This window comes from Aquarana catesbeiana, linkage group LG03 (genome assembly GCF_042186555.1).
Source record: "Aquarana catesbeiana isolate 2022-GZ linkage group LG03, ASM4218655v1, whole genome shotgun sequence".
NCBI lineage: Eukaryota > Metazoa > Chordata > Amphibia > Anura > Ranidae > Aquarana > Aquarana catesbeiana.
Window position 1 is genome coordinate 583082858 of NC_133326.1, and position 19290 is coordinate 583102147.

The window sequence follows — 19290 nt, forward strand, 5'->3', positions numbered from 1 at the left end:
ACTTCACTTTCACACTGTAGCCACAGCAGCGGCTGTTTCGGGTCGTTTTGCAGGTGCTATTTTTAGCGCAATAGCGCCTGCAAACCACCCCAGTGTGAAAGGGGTCTAAGAAAGAAAAAGCTGGCTCCTGAAAGTGGTGCAGAAGATCAGAGGTCCTACAAAAAATTGGGTGCCTGGAAGAGAGCGCTGGACCTCATGGGCTAGTTATATAAGTTAAGGTCAGGGTCAGTCTATTTTGGGCAAGATTTTTATTTTTTAAATCAGTATCAGTCCGTTTTAGGTAGGATAAAAATGTGCACTATTGTTGTCTGGGCTGTACTACAGATACAAGCAACAACTAAGCCCTAATGAGTAGGGCCCTCTGATCCCTCCTGTATTGATTTGTATTGTAAGTGTACTGTCTTCCCCCATGTTGTAAAGCGCTGCGCAAACTGCTGGCGCTATATAAATCCTGTATAATAATAATAACATACACATACGTGGTATCACTGTGATCATCGGGAGCAGGAGAATTTATTTTGGGGTGTTCTTTGGTCTTAGGTTATAGTAGTAGAAGGAAATATACAGCGAATTAGTAAAGAAAAAATGCTTTTCTTTACTATGTTGGGCCAGTTTCCTTTGATAATAATAAAAGAAAAATAACAGGGGATAACCATAACCATTTACCACCAAATGAAAACCCAATTTGTCCTAAAAAAATAAAAACACGGTATAATCCACAAAGCAGTTGCTATGGCATGTACGGTTTTACTAACACCTGTCAAAGTAGTGCGCAGGCATTAAGACTGGTTTTACCCTTAGGCAGGAAGGGGTTAAAATAAAAAGGAAAACTATGTTTGCCTTTAGCTCCCCTTTGAGGAAGAATCATCCAGGCCCGGAGTTCAGTGTTGCTCCCTTGTTAGATGACCCCCTCACCTTGGCCCGCAGCCCTATCTCATGCAGTATGGGATTAGATAACCGGTACAAAGGTCTCTTATAGGACTCCTCCCCCCACAGATCTCTCCTGAATTTGTTTGCGTTCGGCTCTTATTGCAAATCCCAGGACAGTGTCCGGTCATTGTATATGAGAAGTATACTTCCCCATACACACAACAGCCTCTATCTACACGTAGGAGGGAGAGAGCATTCGGTGCATGCGCAGAGCACCTAGGAAGTGACCCGAGACGCAGCATGTATCTCTCCGCCGCCGTCCGCTCCATGCTGACCGGACTCATACTGTGCAGCCTGAGGGTTGCAGCGACTCAGCAGCTCCTGTACCCTCCGAGCAGGATAGGTGAGAACCGGGACTATGTGTGGAGACATGTAGAGGGAAATGACAGGGAGAGAGTCTATGGTGTGTACAATAGATTGGACCCGGGGTAGAGGAGCTAGTCAGAAAACCTGGGCTGGAGGGTGTAGGGACTGGGGGTGGAGGAGGTAGGGACCGGGGCTAGAGGGGGTGGAGGAGGTAGGGATCGGGTGTGGAGGAGGTGGGCACCTGGGCTGGAGGAGGTGGGGACCTGGGCTGGAGGGGGTGGGGACCTGGGCTGGAGGGGGTGGGGACCTGGGCTGGAGGAGGTGGGGACCTGGGCTGGAGGGGGTGGGGACCAGGGCTGGAGGGGTTGGGGACCTGGGCTGGGAGAAGGTGGGGACCTGGGCTGGAGGAGGTGGGGACCTGGGCTGGAGGGGGTGGGGACCTGGGCTGGAGGGGGTGGGGACCGGGGCTGGAGGGGGTGGGGACCGGGGCTGGAGGGGGTGGTGACCGGGGCTGGAGGGGGTGGGGACCGGGGCTGGAGGAGGTGGTGACCTGGGCTGGAGGAGGTGGTGACCTGGGCTGGAGGGGGTGGGGACCAGGGCTGGAGGGGGTGGGGACCTGGGCTGGGAGGGGGTGGGGACCTGGGCTGGAGGAGGTGGGGACCTGGGCTGGAGGGGGTGGGGGCCTGGGCTGGAGGGGGTGGGGACCTGGGCTGGAGGGGGTGGGGACCGGGGCTGGAGGGGGTGGGGACCGGGGCTGGAGGAGGTGGTGACCTGGGCTGGAGGAGGTGGTGACCTGGGCTGGAGGGGGTGGTGACCTGGGCTGGAGGGGGTGGTGACCTGGGCTGGAGGAGGTGGTGACCTGGGCTGGAGGAGGTGGTGACCTGGGCTGGAGGAGGTGGTGACCTGGGCTGGAGGAGGTGGTGACCTGGGCTGGAGGAGGTGGTGACCTGGGCTGGAGGGGGTGGTGACCTGGGCTGGAGGAGGTGGTGACCTGGGCTGGAGGGGGTGGTGACCTGGGCTGGAGGGGGTGGTGACCTGGGCTGGAGGGGGTGGTGACCTGGGCTGGAGGGGGTGGTGACCTGGGCTGGAGGGGGTGGTGACCGGGGCTGGAGGAGGTGGTGACCTGGGCTGGAGGGGGTGGTGACCTGGGCTGGAGGGGGTGGTGACCTGGGCTGGAGGGGGTGGTGACCGGGGCTGGAGGGGGTGGTGACCGGGGCTGGAGGGGGTGGTGACCGGGGCTGGAGGGGGTGGGGACCGGGGCTGGAGGGGGTGGTGACCGGGGCTGGAGGAGGTGGTGACCTGGGCTGGAGGGGGTGGTGACCTGGGCTGGAGGGGGTGGTGACCTGGGCTGGAGGGGGTGGTGACCTGGGCTGGAGGGGGTAGGGACCGGGCCCGAGGCTTGAGGCAATAATGGTAGGAAAAGGCAGTGGTGTACCTTGGAGGGCCATTTGTGGCTTGCATGAGGTACCATCATTTAAGGGGTGCTCGTGTGGCCCAAATAGCTTTTCTATGACTATAAACAAAGTGTCCCTTGATCGTCAGGGAACACCAGGCCAGTCACCAGAACTGGGGTGGAGGAGGTGGAGACCGGACATTGAGCCTGTCAGTATGGGGATTCATGGAACACCTGTGTATCTCCATGCAGGTAAATACGCCCCCCGTACGGGGTACACTATAAAACACCCCATATAATGACTAGTCTGCCCAGTCCCTGTCCTCAGAGCAGTGTGGCATTACCCGCACATCTACAGTGATTTCCCAATTCAGCCGTAAAGCTCACCAGTCATAAATCCAGTAGGCCGCCATTGCTGGCCTCCTTCACAAAATGCTAGTTCAGGCACAGATCACATCCCCCTTCTGAAGGAATGAATAAGAATGTAGCAGATGAAAGAAATCAGAATGCCTCATCTGTATTCTTGGGTAATGTGTTGGCTACTGTATCAACAGGCAGCTTCAGCTTATGTGGACTAGTGACAGGCAGGCAATGTCACTAGACGGGTAAAACAGGAGCAGACTCTATATTGCTCTCACCACAGGTTTATTTCGAAGTGAAGCTTAAAAAGATGTTTATTGATCTATAAAACTCAGCCTACCCCAGATTTGCATTCATTGAGGTACACCTGAGCCCGTTCATTTAGAATGGGCTGTTTAAAGCAGCACTTTTAGCTTAGTGTTCTGGTGTTAAAGGTAAGCCTGTACTTTAAAAAAATTTGTTTTTTTTTTTTTTTAAAACTCTTTTAAATGCGGCATGAAAACACGGCAAAACGGATGTTTTAAACGTGGGTTACTATCTGTCAAGTTAAATCGTTCAGGAGAGGTTGTAAAAACGTCCCGTGTAAATGAAGCCTAAGAGGTCTATTTAAAAAAAAATGCTGTGCAGGTGTTTAATTTTCACAGCAGTTGCGAGTGATCCCTGTAATGTGTCTATTAGGCTTCATTTACACGGGACGTTTTTACAACCTCTCCTGAACGAGTTAACTTGACAGATAGTAACCCACGTTTAAAACGCCTGTTTTGCCGCGTTTACATGAAGAAGCATCTAGAAGCATTTAAAAAAAAAAAAAAAAAGCTTCATTACGAGGCACCTATCCCCCTTCCTGCCCAGGCCAATTTTCAGCTCTGTCACTTTTTAAATGACAATTGCACGGTCATGCTACACTGTACCTAAACAACATTTTTATCATTTTGTTCCCACAAATAGAACAAAAATTTTGAAAAAAAAAAAAAAAAGTTTTTCTTTGTTTCTGTTATAAAATTTTGTAAAAAAGTAAGTTTTCTCCTTCACCGATGGGCACTGATAAGTTGCACTGATAAGGTGGCACCAATGGGTGGCACTGATATGCGGCACTAATGGGCATTGATAGGCAGCACTGATGGGCACTGGTGGGGACTGATGGGCACTGATAGGCGACACTGATGGGCACTGATGGGTACTTATGGGTGGCACTGATAGGCAGCACTGCTGGGCACTGATGGCTGGCACTGATAGATTGCACTGATAGCCATCTCTGGTGGTACTGGCAGGCATTTTTAATGGGCACTGATTGGCAGCTGCCTGGGCACGGATTGGCATATCCCTGGTGGTCTAGGGTGGTATACCTGGATTTTCTGTGTGGTGGCCATTCCTGGTGGTCCTGGCAGCATCCTGGTGGTCCTGGGCGGGCATCCGCGGGTTGGGGGTGCTGCGCTGATAAACAATCAGCACAGACCCCCCCCTGTCAGGAGAGCCGCCAATTGGCTCTACTCACGTGTGTCAGACGCGAGTGAGGAAAAGCTGATAAACGGCTCTTCCTGTTTACATCGTGATCAGGCATGATTGGACACGGCTGATCACGTGGTAAAGAGCCTCCGTCAGGTGCTCTTTACCGAGATCGGTGATGCAGTGTGTCAGACTGACACGCCGCACCACCAATTGCGGCTTATCCTGTTGGACCTCATATGACGCCCAGTCAGGATGACTGAACCACTTCCCGGCCGTCATTCTGCTATAGGCCAGGCGGGAAGTGGTTAAAAATGCCTGTAAACTAAACGCGGCTAAATATGAATTACTGTGTTTAGCCGCGTTTAGAAGTCTTTGGCGCTTAAAATGCCTGTAAACTCAACTGCCTCGAAACGACTATAAACAACCCTGCGTACATGTACTGATAACATAGAGGAGGGCTCAGGGGCAGTTCAAAAAACTCCAAATGCTCCTAAACATCAGTTTACCAGCAGAATTCTACATGAGGCCTTACTGTATGTGTGAAATGTCATTTTCTGTTTATATCTTATAATTGTTAGTGACATCTAGTGGCCATAATGCAGCATTTTCCTGATTGCAAAATTTTAAGTGGTTGTAAGTCAAGATTCACACTGAATGCGGCTTTGAATATGCACAACTTCAAAGCTGCTTGTCAGTGCTACTTCAGGTGGGACTTGGCTGACATCTGTACGATTTTATGCACAGATGTCTATGCAGGTCGCACCTGAAAATTGACGAAAGTAGCATGAATCTCCGCAGAACAGCTATCAGTCATACGCGTCACGTGAATGGACGAACGCACATTGTATGTTGGTGCCAGACGGACTATTTAACCCCTTCCCAACCGGCGCACGCCGATGTACATCGGCAGAATGGCACGGCTGGGCAAATGGACTTACAGGTACGTCCATTTGAATTCCCCGCCATGCCATTGCGTGCGTGCCGGCCGGGAGCTCCGTGAGTCGGGTCGTGGGTCCCGCAGACTCGATCGCCATGGAGAGGACCCACGATCGCCTCACGGAGAGGACGAACGGGGAGATGCTGATGTAAACAGCATCTCCCCGTTCTGCCTAGTGACAAGTTTCACTGATCACTGCCCCCTGTAATCGGGAGCAGTGATCAGCGTAGTGACACACACAGCCCATCCCCCCTACAGTTAGTAATCACTCCCTAGTACTGACTTAACCCCTCCCTGCCCCCTAGTGGTTAACCCCTTCACTGCCAGTGTCATTTACACAGTAATCAGTGCATTTTTTATTGCACTGATCGCTGTATAACTGACAATGGTCCCAAAAATGTGTCAAAAATGTCCGCCATAACGTCGCAGTCACAATAAAAATCGCTGATCGCCGCCATTACTAGTAAAAAAAAAAAAAAATTATTAATAAAAATGCCATAAAACTATCCCCTATTTTGAAAATGCTATAACTTTTGCGCAAACCAATCAATTTTTTTTTTTTTTACCAAAAATATGTAGAAGCCTAAACTGAGGGAAAAATTTTTTTTATATATTTTTGGGGGATATTTATTATAGCAAAATGTAAAAAATAATGTGTTTTTTCAAAATTGTCGCTCTTATTTTGTTTATAGCGCAAAAAATAAAAATCGCAGAGGTGATCAAATACCACCAAAAGAAAGCTCTATTTGTGGGAAAAAAGGACGTCAATTTTGTTTGAGAGCCACATCGCACGACCGCGCAATTGTCAGTTAAAGCAACGCAGTACCGAATCGCAAAAATTGCTCTGGTCAGGAAGGGGGTAAAATCTTCCTAAGCTGAAGCGGTTAAGGATGCTTCTGCTCTAATGCTGACAGGTCTTTAGCTGTTCCCTGTGTGCCTCCAGTGTGTTCCCTTGGTTGCTGACCCAGCTTACTATTGACCTGATCTCGGATCCTGCTTCTGTCTTGTCACTAGTTCCTGACCCGGCTTGTTCCTGACTTTGGCTCTGCTTCTGATTTGGTACCTCGTTGCCCACCTGTTAATGACCCTGGCTAATTCTATGACCATGCTTCTGTCTCTGATTCCGGCTTACCGCCCCGTTTAAGTGTCTGCTGCTGCAGTTCTGCACACCGCTGAATGTTTCTTGCTGCAAGTCTGCTGAGGGCTCTGACCAGCCAGACCTCCCAGCCCGCAGTGCAAGTGGAGTGCTTCCTTAACCTCAGTTGAACTACTGTGCATGGATGCTGTTCCTGATTTGATGGTTCTCTTGCTGCCTTGGAATCGTATCTCCTGCTGCAAGTCCCCCAATCTACATCGGCAGGCACTCGTGTTCCTCCTGTCCCTCAGTGCCCTCCGTTTCACTCCCAGTGGGGTCTGGGCTGGAGATACAAGAGAGGCCGACCTCATCATTTCAGTCTCCTCTAAGGTACGTGACAGACAGGAAGGAGTTGACCAGCTGATCTCATTAGCATGCACCCTGCATCATCTACCCTCAGCTCGCCATCTCCTTCCTGTGTCATGTCATAAAGTCTGTCCAGGAAGTAAGGCAGAAGTAATTAAGCAGTGTTTGTAAACAGCTATGAAGAGAGTGAGGTAAGCATTTGTAGAAAAAAGGTAGAGCTGTTCATTCATGCATTATTGGTACATTATTGGTACATAAGGGGGCAGGAATTTAGGAAAAAAGTGAACTTGGCCTTTTAACCACTTCCCGCCCGGCCTATAGCAGAATGACGCCCATCATATGACGCCCTGCAGGATATATCCATCGTGTGCCCGTGGGGGCGCGCATTGCGGCGATCGGTGGTGCGGTGTGTCAGTCTGACACACCGCTGCACCGATCTCAGTAAAGTGCCTCCGGCGGAGGCTCTTTACCACGTAATCAGCTGTGTCCAATCACGGCTGATCACGATGTAAATAGGAAGAGGCGGTGATCGGCTTTTCCCTCACTCGCATCTGTCAGACGCGAGTAGAGGAGAGCCGATCGGCGGCTTTCCTGACGGGGGTTCTGTGCTGATTGTTTATCAGCGCAGCCCCCGCTTGGATGCCCACTTCAGACCACCAGGGAAGCACATAATATGTGGATGGCCAGGTACATCCCCCATGGCCATCCACATGTGCCAACATATGCCCAATCAGTGCCCACAAATGGGCACTGACTGGCAGCATTATGAAAACAAAAAAATTCAGTGATGTCCAGCAGTGCCACCTATGAGTGCCCATCCGTGCCGCCTATGAGTGCCCATCAGTGCCACATACCAGTGCCGTCCATCAGTGCCACCTCATCGGTGCCCATCAGTGCAGCCATATCAGTGCCTGTCATTGAAGGAGAAAACGTACTTGTTTAAAAAAAAAATTAACAAACAAAGAAAAACTTTTTTTTTTTTCAAAATTTATGGTCTTTTTTTTTATTTGTTGCGCAAAAAATAAAAATCGCAGAGGTGATCAAATACCACCAAAAGAAATCTCTATTTGTGGGAACAAAATGGTAAAAAATTTGTTTGGGTACAGTGTAGCATGACCGCACAATTGTCATTCAAATTGCGACAGCGCTGAAAGGTGAAAATTGGCTTGGGCAGGAAGGTGTATAAGTGCCTGTTATTGAAGTGGTTAAGGAAATTGCTGCATTATAGCCACTAGATGGAGCTGATAATCGTAGGAAATAAAATAAACTTTTTTTTTTTAAATTTAATTTTATTTTGTTATAACTAGACCCCCCCCTCCAAGTGAATGTGTGTGTGAAGTTAACTTTTTTTACGCAAAATAATTATTTTCGTATGTTTCGTAGCGGTTGTTGGAGCCGGAATTGGAGGAACATCGGCAGCCTATTTCTTACGTCAGAAGTTTGGGAAAGATGTCCACATTGATGTATTCGAGAAGGGTGATGTGGGTGGCCGACTGGCTACGATCGAGATGGAAGGGAACCAGTATGAGGCTGGGGGGACAGTGATACACCCCTTGAATCTCCATATGAAAGCTTTTGTTAAAGATCTGGGTAAGTCTAGTGTACAGCTATTTAATTACTGCATGTTATCCAGATTATTTTAATCATAATTAAAGGATAAGTTCTTTGATTTGATAGGTCAAGAAAACATGATCTGCAATTTGATCATATTCGGAGAGCTTCTCTCAGATGCTCCCCCTTTGCAGATGTGCGGGGGTGTCATTAATTCTTAGCAGCACATTTTCGGGTGCAAAAGCTCCATGAGGTTTTGCGTGCAGCTGCATTTTATCAAAGGTGCAGAGACAGTTTCTCGCGGGTACAGCAGTCCATTCAAACGAATAGGCTGCTGTGCCCCCACAAATGTGGCACAAAACACAATAGAGTGAGACTTGTCTTCAAGTGGAGGGTTTTTCAAAGACTAATCTGCAGAATGAATGTGTGGCAGGGTTTTTTGCCCATCTTTATTCATCCAAGTCTGAAAATTAAGCTGGTCATACACCGATTGAAATTTGTCTGGTTCAGTTGGGACTGCTGAATTTTGAGGTGTGTAGGCACAGAATTTGATTGCTTAATCGACTTCTTTTGAGGGGATATGTTGGAAAACTTCCATCGATCTGAAGCTGCGGATATTCTGATAGCTTCGGGTACCACTGTCAGAATACAATGTCCTGGGGGGGGGGAATTCCCCCATCACTTTCTTTTGTATGGATGTGGGGGGGGATGAAAGGAAGGAATGAAAAAAGAACAGTCTATAGCCAGCATTACAGTGTTCAGGGGATGTGTAGCATAACAATCTAAAAACAGATTTCAGCCTCCTGGCCATTTTGCTGCACAGCTCTGTCTATGACCTCGTTCACATAGGTGCTGAGGCCTGTATACGGTGGGTGGCCATTATTATTTATTTATTTTTTATTTTTTCATCCCTTTTAGACTACAGGTGCTGCATACAGGCAGCCAATCCAAGTCTCAGGATACAGTGGCTGCACAGAGAATGCCTCTTGTTCTAAGGTGACAGACGGGTGAGTGGCCCTGAACGCACACTGTCTGCTTTTTGGGGCCACTCACCAACAACTGTAAGCTGGTGGGATTGGAATGAGTGACTGTGTCCATGCAGGTGTTGCGTTCTAATAGACTTGAATGGGCTGCCTGCATGCAGAACCTGGGGTCTAGAGACACTGGATAAAATGGTATACAGGCCTCAGTGCCCTTATGAATGAGGCCTATTCCTCTATAGACCAGAGTTATCCAGGTCTCAGCCTCTCTTTTTAACTTGTTCTGTCAGTCACCAGACTGTATCAGTTGTCTGTTCACACTCTGCATTTGTTACAGGTCTGAATCCACGCAAACCTTCTGGAGATCTTCTGGGAATTTACAATGGGGACGAGTTTGTTTTTCAAGAGAGTGAATGGTTCCTTATAAATATTATTAAAATGCTGTGGAATTATGGACTGAATTTCCTTCGAATGTACATGTGGGTGGAAGATATTTTGGATAAGTTCATGAGGTACGTGGTAATAATTATGCTGTGCTAGTGTCAAGATCTACATGCAGATGAATTGTTTCCTAAAGTGCTTCATAAACTGTTGGCACTATATAAATCTTGTATAATAATAATAATGTTATCTGGTGTCAGAAGTCAGTAGGAATATTGAATATTCCTGCTCTACTCTTCCATATAGATTTAGGTAGGCTTAACTATACACCTGCAAATAATATGCGCCGAAATATTATGTATATACAGTATCTCACAAAAGTGAGTACATCCCTTACATTTTTGTAAATATTTTATTATATCTTTTCGTGTGACAACACTGAAGAAATTACACTTTGCTACAATGTAAAGTAGTGAGTGTACAGCTTGTATAACAGTGTGAACCATTAATGTCTAAACCGCTGGCAACAAAAGTGATTATACCCCTAAGTGAAAATGTCCAAATTGGGCCCAATTAGCCATTTTCCCTCCCCTGGTGTGACGTGTTAGTCTTACAAGGTCTCAGGTGTGAATGGGGAGCAGGTGTGTTAAATTTGGTGGTATCACTCTCGCTCTCTCATACTGGTTACTGGAAGTTCAACATGGCACCTCATTGCAAAGAACTCTCTGAGGATCTGAGAAAAAGAATTGCTGCTCTGCATAAAGAAGGCCTAGGCTATAAGAAGATTGCCAAGACCCTGAAACTGAGCAGGGCAGTATTCCAACATAAGGACTCCAAACACACCTCCAAGATGACCACAGCCTTGCTAAAGAAGCTGAGGGTAAATGTGGTGGACTAGCCAAGCATGTCTCCAGACCTAAACCTTATTAAGCATCTGTGGGGCATCCTTAAATAGAAGGTGGAGGAGCGCAAGGTCTCTAACATCCACCAGCTTTGTCATCCTTGTGCTGTGCTGCGCCACGCCCTGCCCCCGAGTCCGGAGCCGAAGTAAGCCGCGCCGTCTTTTCCCGCCTCCCGCTGACGCCATCCCCAGCCGCCCTATGTCGTTTGCGTCACTTCACTGGCAAGAGAGGAGACAGACACGTGTTCTGAGTCCCGGTCCCCAGAGCTTTCCTCCTCGGCTCACTGTTGCACACAGGCTGTTACGGGGGGAGACCGTCACTCGACTCCTCTTACAACTGGCTGTGTGGGCAGCAGGACTGTAGGAAAGAGACCTGAGCGAGCCAGGCCGTGCTTGTCCTCTGTCCTCCTCACAGACAGATTGCCAGTCCAGGACTGATGGATGCAAACTCATGGTCTGCTGCTTATATCACATTGAATCCCATGAATAAGTCTACCTATGACGAAACATGTCGGGGGCGTGGCTGTGATACGTGATGCATAGCGCTGTCAGCCACATAGGAGGATAGGAGATTCGAGTGCACAGAGGATCGGAGGATTACCGAGGGAGGGGTGAGATTGCAGCCCAGCAGTAGTACACCTCGGGTCCGCCGTGACCGCTAGTTATTGGTGTTTATCCACAAAGTTTGAAGATTGATGTGAATTGCACACGGTTTCTGCTGTTTTAATCTTTTAAGAATGTGAGTGTATTTTGAGAGGATTGCAGTGGTTTTAATAAAATTTGTTTGCTGGTTCACACTATTGGAGCACTTTATATTTTCTTTCATGCGGATCTATTGAATAACAATCACCATGGACATCGAATGATTCATTTACCTGGAGTGTGGTAAAATAAGCGCTTACTGCCTTGCATGAGAATGCTGGCAATATAAATCGGTGAGTGCATTTCTGGAGGGTGTGATTCACGGAACACGGTGGTGAGGTGGAAGACACACGGAGACACTCAATTGTGCTCAGCAAAGATTGCAAACATTTTCTTTGGGACACTTGATTTATATCTTGTCACCTATTATATTTTGTCACAAACAGTTCTTTTTTGAGCTGATTTATTTAGAATATATGGACTTTATTGTGAGGTTTTGAAATTTCACAGCATGGAGTGAAGCAATTGCACACATTATTTCACTTGAGTGTCACATATTTATTTTCTTTATTGTCATTGTTATATGTTTATAAATTTATAGGTTGGTAGCAATATTAGACCTCACGAGGGTGTAAAGACCACAATAAGAGGGTCACACCACTATTGTGTTAGAAACACTGTGTTATTTAAGAGGTTTAGAGCGCCTCATATTTATCCTATGTGTCTTTAGGAGGTATTCTGTGAGCGGCTGACATTTAGGATTAAATATTTTGTCTATAAACATTAAAGTGACCATGCCATTTCATTAATTATGGTTCATGCATGTCTTATTGTCTTAGTGATTGATTCACAGCACATCTTCATTGATACTTTTTCTCCCTTCGTCTTTCAGGACAGCACCTTGGAGAGAGCGCAGCTCCACCTCTTAGACAGGAAACACTGCGTGACAACGCCCCTTTAAAAAGCAGCTGCTTCCACCATGCCGTCAGTTTTAGTGTTTCCTCCGCCATGGTGGAAGCACTGTTTGGGGAACCAGAGGGGCTGTGCTCCCTCCAAGGAGAGGGTTTTGGCAGGACCTCCACGTTTGGGTACTCAGACCAGCCCAGCTCCTTCCCGCACATGAGGGGGGTGCTCCGGTGCCCCTTCCTTCTCCGGCTCACAGGAGTAATGGTCTGCCGGAAGTTTTTCCAACCAGGGTGTTCGGGGGGCCGCAGTTGTGCTCAGTAAGAGCGTCCATGCCAGGCCTCTGCATGGCGGCGCTGAATCCCGGACAGAGGATGACGCCAATTCCGGTGGGAGGAGACTTCCGGCGGGGCGTAGCAGCGATTGGTTCCTGCTGCTGGAACGCAGGAGGAAGGGGCGGGTCCTCTGGCCGGGACTTCCTTTTGTTTGGCACATGGAGCCTAGTACACAGTGCAGCAGCTGCGGATTGCACTATGGAGACAGCGGAATCGTCAGCAGCAATGGCGGATGCAGGCGCCCAGGTTCCCGGCCAGGCCCAGGTAGGAGAGGTGCGGTGGCACCTCTTTCCTTTTTATATCACTGGGTGTTTTATCTTTTATGTGGTTATTCAAAACCTGCTGCTGTCTGCTATGGGGTAACAGTTTCCATTAGCAGTTCAGCAAAGGAGTGAGACTCTGGGCAGTTAGGGTGTTGGCTGGAGGTACTACTTTTCTCTGAGGCCTTAGTTCTAAGGACCTGGCTTTTTCTTGTTTCTCTGTTTCAGAAAGCTACTGCCAAATCAGAGAGAACAGGGAGAAAGTGCCCCTCATGCAAAAATCCTTTAAGGGACTCTTGGCCCAAACCACTGTGCAAATCCTGCATTGTGGATTTAGTAAAAGAAGAATCCTCACAAGAGTGCAATGAACTCTTATCTTCTGTGAGGAAGGAATTAGCAGAGGCCCTAGGGACAGTGCGTTCCCTTGCGAAAAGCGGCCAGAGTTCCAGCCAAGAACAGAGTTCTCACTCCAGTTTCCCTCAGTCCACTTCCAGACAGGTGGAAAGTGAGTCGGAGGAGGAAAGGTAAAGCATTCCACCCCCAACCATTGATTCGGAGGAGGAGGAGGTGGAAGAAGAGTCAAGATCATCTAGATATAAGCTTTCACTTGAGGAGGTGGATGAATTACTCAAGGCAATTTATACTACCCTGGAGATCCAGGAAGAAAAAGCTCAGCTGTCCGTGCATGATAAGATGTACCTGGGGCTGGAGGAAATTAAACACAGGGTGTTCCCTGTGCATAAAGTGTTAACAGACACTATTAAAAAGGAATGGAAGGATCCAGAGAAAGGACAGTTTTTTTCTAAAGCCCTCAAAAGGAGGTTTCCTTTTGAGGAGAATGAGGAACTGTTGTGGAATAAAAAAAACAAAGATAGACGCTGCTTTTTCTCAAGTATCTAGGAAAACTGATTTAGATTTTTGAGGACATGGGTATTCTCAAAGATGCTATGGATAAGAGGGCAGATGGGCTACTGAAGAAAGCCTGGGACTCATCTCTAGCTAATCTTAAGCCAGCAATGGCGGCTACAGTTGTGGCTAGGAATCTGGAGTGTTGGTTAGATCAACTTAAAAATCATGTAGTTGCAGGTACCGCCAGAAAAGACTTATTGGAGTCCTTCCCTACCCTGCTTAAGGCAGTAAAATATATGGCAGATGCCTCTGCAGAATCTATCAGGATGTCAGCCAGGTCCTCTGCGCTTGTTAACTCAGCAAGAAGAGCACTCTGGTTAAAGACCTGGTCAGGGGATTCAGCTTCTAAAGTAAAACTGTGTAGAATTCCCTTTTCAGGAGACCTGATGTTTGGGCCAGAACTGGAGACTGTCCTTGACAGGACAGCAGATAAGAAGAAAGCTTTCCCACAGAAGAAGAAAACGGTACAGCAGAGGAAAAATTTTCGTCCTTTTCGACAAGCCGATAAGGAAAAGGACCACACACAGAAGAGACCCTGGTCTTCTCAGAGAGGAAGAGGTAGAGGTGGGGTACTCTTTAGAACACCAGAACAAACCCCTAAAAAACAATGATCATCTAGTAGGGGGGAGACTACAGGACTTCTTACCAATTTGGGAAAAAACAATAAAGAGTCCTTTTGTTCTGGGGTTAATCAAAAAGGGTTATCAATTGGAATTCTCACAAAGCCCCCCAAATCGGTTTTACATCACAAACCTGCCAAAGGATCGGGAAAAGGCTCTGGCCATGAAGTCTCTGTTACAGGAATTGATGCAACAGAAGGTCATTTCCCAGGTTCCGAAAGATCAAGAGGGGAAGGGGTTTTACTCCCACATTTTTCTGGTCAAAAAGCCATCGGAAAAGTTCCGCCTGATTCTCAATTTGAAGGTTCTAAATCGATCCATAAAATACAAAAAATTCAGAGTGGATATGATTTTCTCAGTGAGGAACTTGCTAACCCCCAAATGTCATATGGCTTCCATCGATTTGAGAGACGCCTATCTCCATATACCAATAGCGCCCCCATCACAAAGGTTCCCGCGTCTCGCAGTCAATCTGGGGGGGGGGGGATTTGGCACCTGCAGTGTCGGGCTCTGCCTTTCGGTCTTTCCTCTTCTCCCAGGGTATTCAGAAAAGTGATGGCGGAATCTTTGGAGCCCCTGAGACTGAAGGGGATTTCAATAGTACCCTATTTGGACGACCTGCTACTGTTTGCAGACTCAAAGGGTCAAGTAGAGGTCAACCTACAGACAGTTCAAACACATCTAAGAGGTTTGGGATGGCTTCTCAATCTTCAGAAGTCAAACTTAATTCCATCTCAAAGGGTAAGGTTTCTGGGGTACAAAATAGACTCGATAGAACAGAGAATTTTTCTACCCCAGGAGAAAATAGAGAAGATGCAGTTGACCCTGAAAACACTTCAATCCAACGCAGAGATCTGTGTAAGACAAGCCATGTCCGCTCTGGGACTGTTGACAGCGGCAATTCCTTCGGTACAGTGGGCCAGGTTGCATGCCCGTACTCTGCAATCGGATATTCTGATGAATTGGTCATACCAGGAACCTCTGGAGAAGAAATTCAACATAGGGGCAAGAGCAAAAAGATCGCTCTGGTGGTGGAGGAACCTAGGAAACATTTCAAAAGGACTTCCTTGGGTCTTTCCGGTAACCAGAAGGCTGACTACAGATGCCAGCGCATGGGGATGGGGAGCTCATCTGGAAGAAAAAACGATTCAGGGAGTTTGGACCAAACCAGAAGCGAGAAGATCTTCAAATTGGAGAGAGTTGAAGGCTGTTCACCTAAGCCTCCTGTCCCTCTGGGAATTTCTAGTGAATCGACATGTCCAAATATTGTCAGACAATATGACGAAAGTATTATATTTAACAAAACAAGGGGGCACAAAAAGCAAAACCCTAATGGGTCTAGCGCATCAGATCCTAAGATGGGCAGAGAACAATGTGGCCTCTCTATCAGCAGTCCATCTGAAGGGGATGGAAAACACCTTTAGCAGATCTCAGCAGGAAAGAAATAAGGGAAGCAGAGTGGTCTCTCAATCAGGAATTATTCGAAACAATTTCCAAGAGTTGGGGTTATCCCCAAGTGGACCTCTTTGCAAAACAGGAAAAATACCAGTCTTCTTCTCTCTTCAGAGACAGAATCAAGCTCTCGGAGTAGATGCATTAGCTCACAAGTGGGACTTCCATCTGTCCTACGCTTTTCCCCCGTTTCAACTGATACCAAAGGTGTTAGCCAAATTCAGATTGGAGTCCACGGAGCTAATATTAATAGCTCCTTATTGGCCAAAAAGACCCTGGTTTTCAACCTTGATGAACCTCTCAGTGAAACCTGCTTGGAGATTACCAATCAGGGCAGACCTGTTGAGTTGGGCCAAATTCTCCATCCAGATCCAGCTTATCTCAAACTAACAGCTTGGTTTCTGAAGAACAAATCTTAAGACAGAAGGGTTTATCAGAGAAGATTATTTCTACCCTTCTTGCAAGTAGAAAAAAAGTGACAAGAGACATTTACTTTAAAGTCTGGAAGATCTATAATTCTTGGTGTTCCAGTAAAAACTTTGATTTTCGTACCACTTTTTCAGTTTTGGAATTTCTTCAAGAGGGATTGGAGAAGGGGTTAGCAGCAAGTACGCTCAAGAAGCAGGTAGCTGCTTTATCAGTTTTTTTGGAAAGAACCCTGTCAGGGGAACCTTTTTAATAATCAGATTTTTTAGGGCAATGGCAAAAGTAAGACCTAGACCTGTTGTTGGTTTTCCCAAATGGGATTTATCTTTAGTACTTCAGGGACTAAGGCACCGTTTAAACCCATAGAAGAAGCATCATTAAGTTTCTTGACGTTAAAGACTATTTTACTGGTAGTAGTAACTTCCGCACGTAGAATTAGTGAGTTACCAGCCCTTTCAATTAAGGAGCCCTTTATGAGATGTCTACAGGATAGGGTAGTCTTAAGGACGGATCCAGCATTTCTACCAAAGGTGGCTTCAGTTTTTCACCGTACACAGGAAATCATTCTCCCTACTTTTTGTCCTTTTACCTTCGGGAGCAGGAGAAGAAACTTTTCATACCCTTGATGTCAGGAGGTGTCTGCTTAAATATCTGGAAAGAACAAAGGAAATCAGAAAGTCATCTTCACTCTTTGTTTTAATGGAAGGTACTCACAAAGGAGGTAAAGCTTCCAAGAGCACCCTTGGAAGATGGTTAAAGCAGGCCATTAAAGCGGCATACAAATCTTTGGGTCTGGAACCTCCAGAAGGGGTATTACCTCATTCTACTCAAGCAGTGGCGGCATCATGGGCAGAAAGGGCCGGGGCATCTCCTGAGCAAATCTGCAAGGCTGCCACATTGTCCAGTTTTTCAACCTTCATAAGGCACTACCGCTTGGATCTACTATCAGCCTCGGACCAATCATTTGGTAGGAAGGTTTTGCAGGCAGTAGTCCCACCCTGAAGTAAGTTTCTCGGTTATCCTCTCCAAGGTGCTGTCCTGAAAGGTGAAGGGAGAAAACCTTAGTTAGACTTACCGGTGACGGTATTTCTACGAGCCTTTCAGGACAGCAGCCTACTTCCCTCCCTTGGTTATCATATGTAAAGTATAATTATAGGACCTGGTAATTGTCAGATTATATTTTCCAGCATGTCGGAGGATTTCTCGGTAACAACTGACGGCATGGTGGAAGCAGCTGCTTTTTAAAGGGGCGTTGTCACGCAGTGTTTCCTGTCTAAGAGGTGGAGCTGCGCTCTCTCCAAGGTGCTGTCCTGAAAGGCTCGTAGAAATACCGTCACCGTTTTTTTTTTTGGATGAGTTATGGTTTTGCTTATCACCGACCCCACACATGTAGCCATGCATTGCATGTGTGGGGCAGTGATGAGCAAAACCATAAATCATACTTAAGTTGTGATGTAAATCAACAACCAAGACATTTAGACATGCATAAACCATAATTAATGAGATGGCATACATTGTCGTTTTGGGAGACGTTATGGGGGCATTGTCCACAGTCTCTGTCCATCTCTTGTATCATGTCCGCAGTCTCTGATCCTCTCTTGTATCATGTCTGCTGTCTCTGACCATCTCCTGTAGTATGGCTTCAGCCTCTAACAATCTCCTGTAGTACGTCTGCAGACTCTAACCTTCTTCTGTATCATGTCTGCAGTCTGACCATCCCCTGTAGTCATTTGGGGGCAGTCTGGAGCTTCTCTTTAAGTTGTCTGCTGTATTTACACTTTGCTACATGCAGAGTTTTTTTTTTTTTTAGAACAGATAAAATTTAAAAAATTGAGTTCTCCTGACTGCTTGAATTGTTTGGATGAAAACCCTGCGCAGTTATCATGATGCATCGTGTAATCTAATCGAATCAAATCGTGGACAGGATAATCGTAATCAAATCGAATCGTGAGGCCAGTGAAGATGCGCACCCCTAGTAGCCACACAAAATATTGACACTTTGGGCCCAATTTGGACATTTTCACTTAGGGGTGTACTCACTGTTGTTGCGAGCAGTTTAGACATTAATGGCTGTGTTACATAAAAAGAATACAATATTTACAAAAATGTGAGGGGTGTACTCACTTTTGTGAGATAGTGAGTGTGTATATGTATTATTTTGGGCAAAATAGTAAAAAACTACTAAATGCAGCTGCTCTTTCCAAACCCTCGGGTTGAAAAGTGATATAAATTATGGAAGGATGTCCCTTAGTGCAAAAAGCAGCGCTTGCTAATTAACATGAATGAGTATAGAGTAGAGTGGTGTGCTGGAAATATTTAATAAAAGGGTTTTACACAATCCACTGATCCTTTTTGGTGCTTTTTATGGTGACTTGGAGAGGAGATTTATACAAGTGGATCTGAGGTGTCAAAGGACAAGATTGGAATTTAGAGAAAAGCACTATGCGCAATTAGACCACTTTATTATTTTAAGGGGTCGTGATATCGGGTGACTGCAGCACATAGTGGGGCATGTGGAGTGGCAATTTTATATTTCACTCATGAGTGAAGTTGGTTTTTACATTCTTGCACTGGAGTGTTATGAACCAACATATGGGGCACAAGAGTAATATTCTGCAGAGCTCAAGGAAGCAGTAAGCTGCAGTTTTCACAATTGGATGTTTCTGTACAGAGACTGAGGACACTGTTGTTTAATTTGACTTTATTATATGCTTAAAGGAGAAGTACAGCCAAAGCTCGGTTGGTTGTACTTCTCCTGTGGATCACAGGAGTGCAGTCCGCTCTGCACTCCTGTGACCCATTTTCAGCAAAGAGCGGGCTGAAATCCGCTCAAATCCCTGGACCGGCACCTGGCTCAGCTTCTCAGCAAGCCACTGAGAGCCTGAGCTGGCCACTCCCGCCCCCTCCACAGTCCAGGGCTCCAGTGAGCGAGGAGGGGGCAGAGCAGAGAGCTGTGACTTACCTAGGGAAGTATGAATCTAAAAAAAAAAAAAAAAAAATACCCATACTTCTCCTTTAACAACACAGAAATAACATAAACAGTATAGGTTTAAACACATGATTATCATGTTTAAATTTTTTTATTTACACAAAACTGAAGTGATTTGGTTTTAA

General features: G+C 46.7%; 1 protein-coding gene across 2 annotated transcripts in view; it reads left to right on the forward strand.

Annotated features, from left to right (window-relative positions):
- The first annotated feature begins 1026 nt into the window (after positions 1-1026).
- Positions 1027-19290, forward strand: part of PCYOX1 (prenylcysteine oxidase 1) — a 46075-nt gene continuing 27811 nt past the window's right edge. The window contains exons 1-3 of one of the 2 annotated variants that reach the window (XM_073622000.1): positions 1027-1273; positions 8200-8406; positions 9685-9859. In XM_073622000.1, the coding sequence (XP_073478101.1) occupies positions 1171-1273; positions 8200-8406; positions 9685-9859 (485 nt within the window). In that variant the 5' untranslated portion in view covers positions 1027-1170. Of the gene's footprint in view, positions 1274-2736; positions 2882-8199; positions 8407-9684; positions 9860-19290 lie in introns of those variants that run through there. The other variant, XM_073621998.1, reaches the window with a different exon arrangement.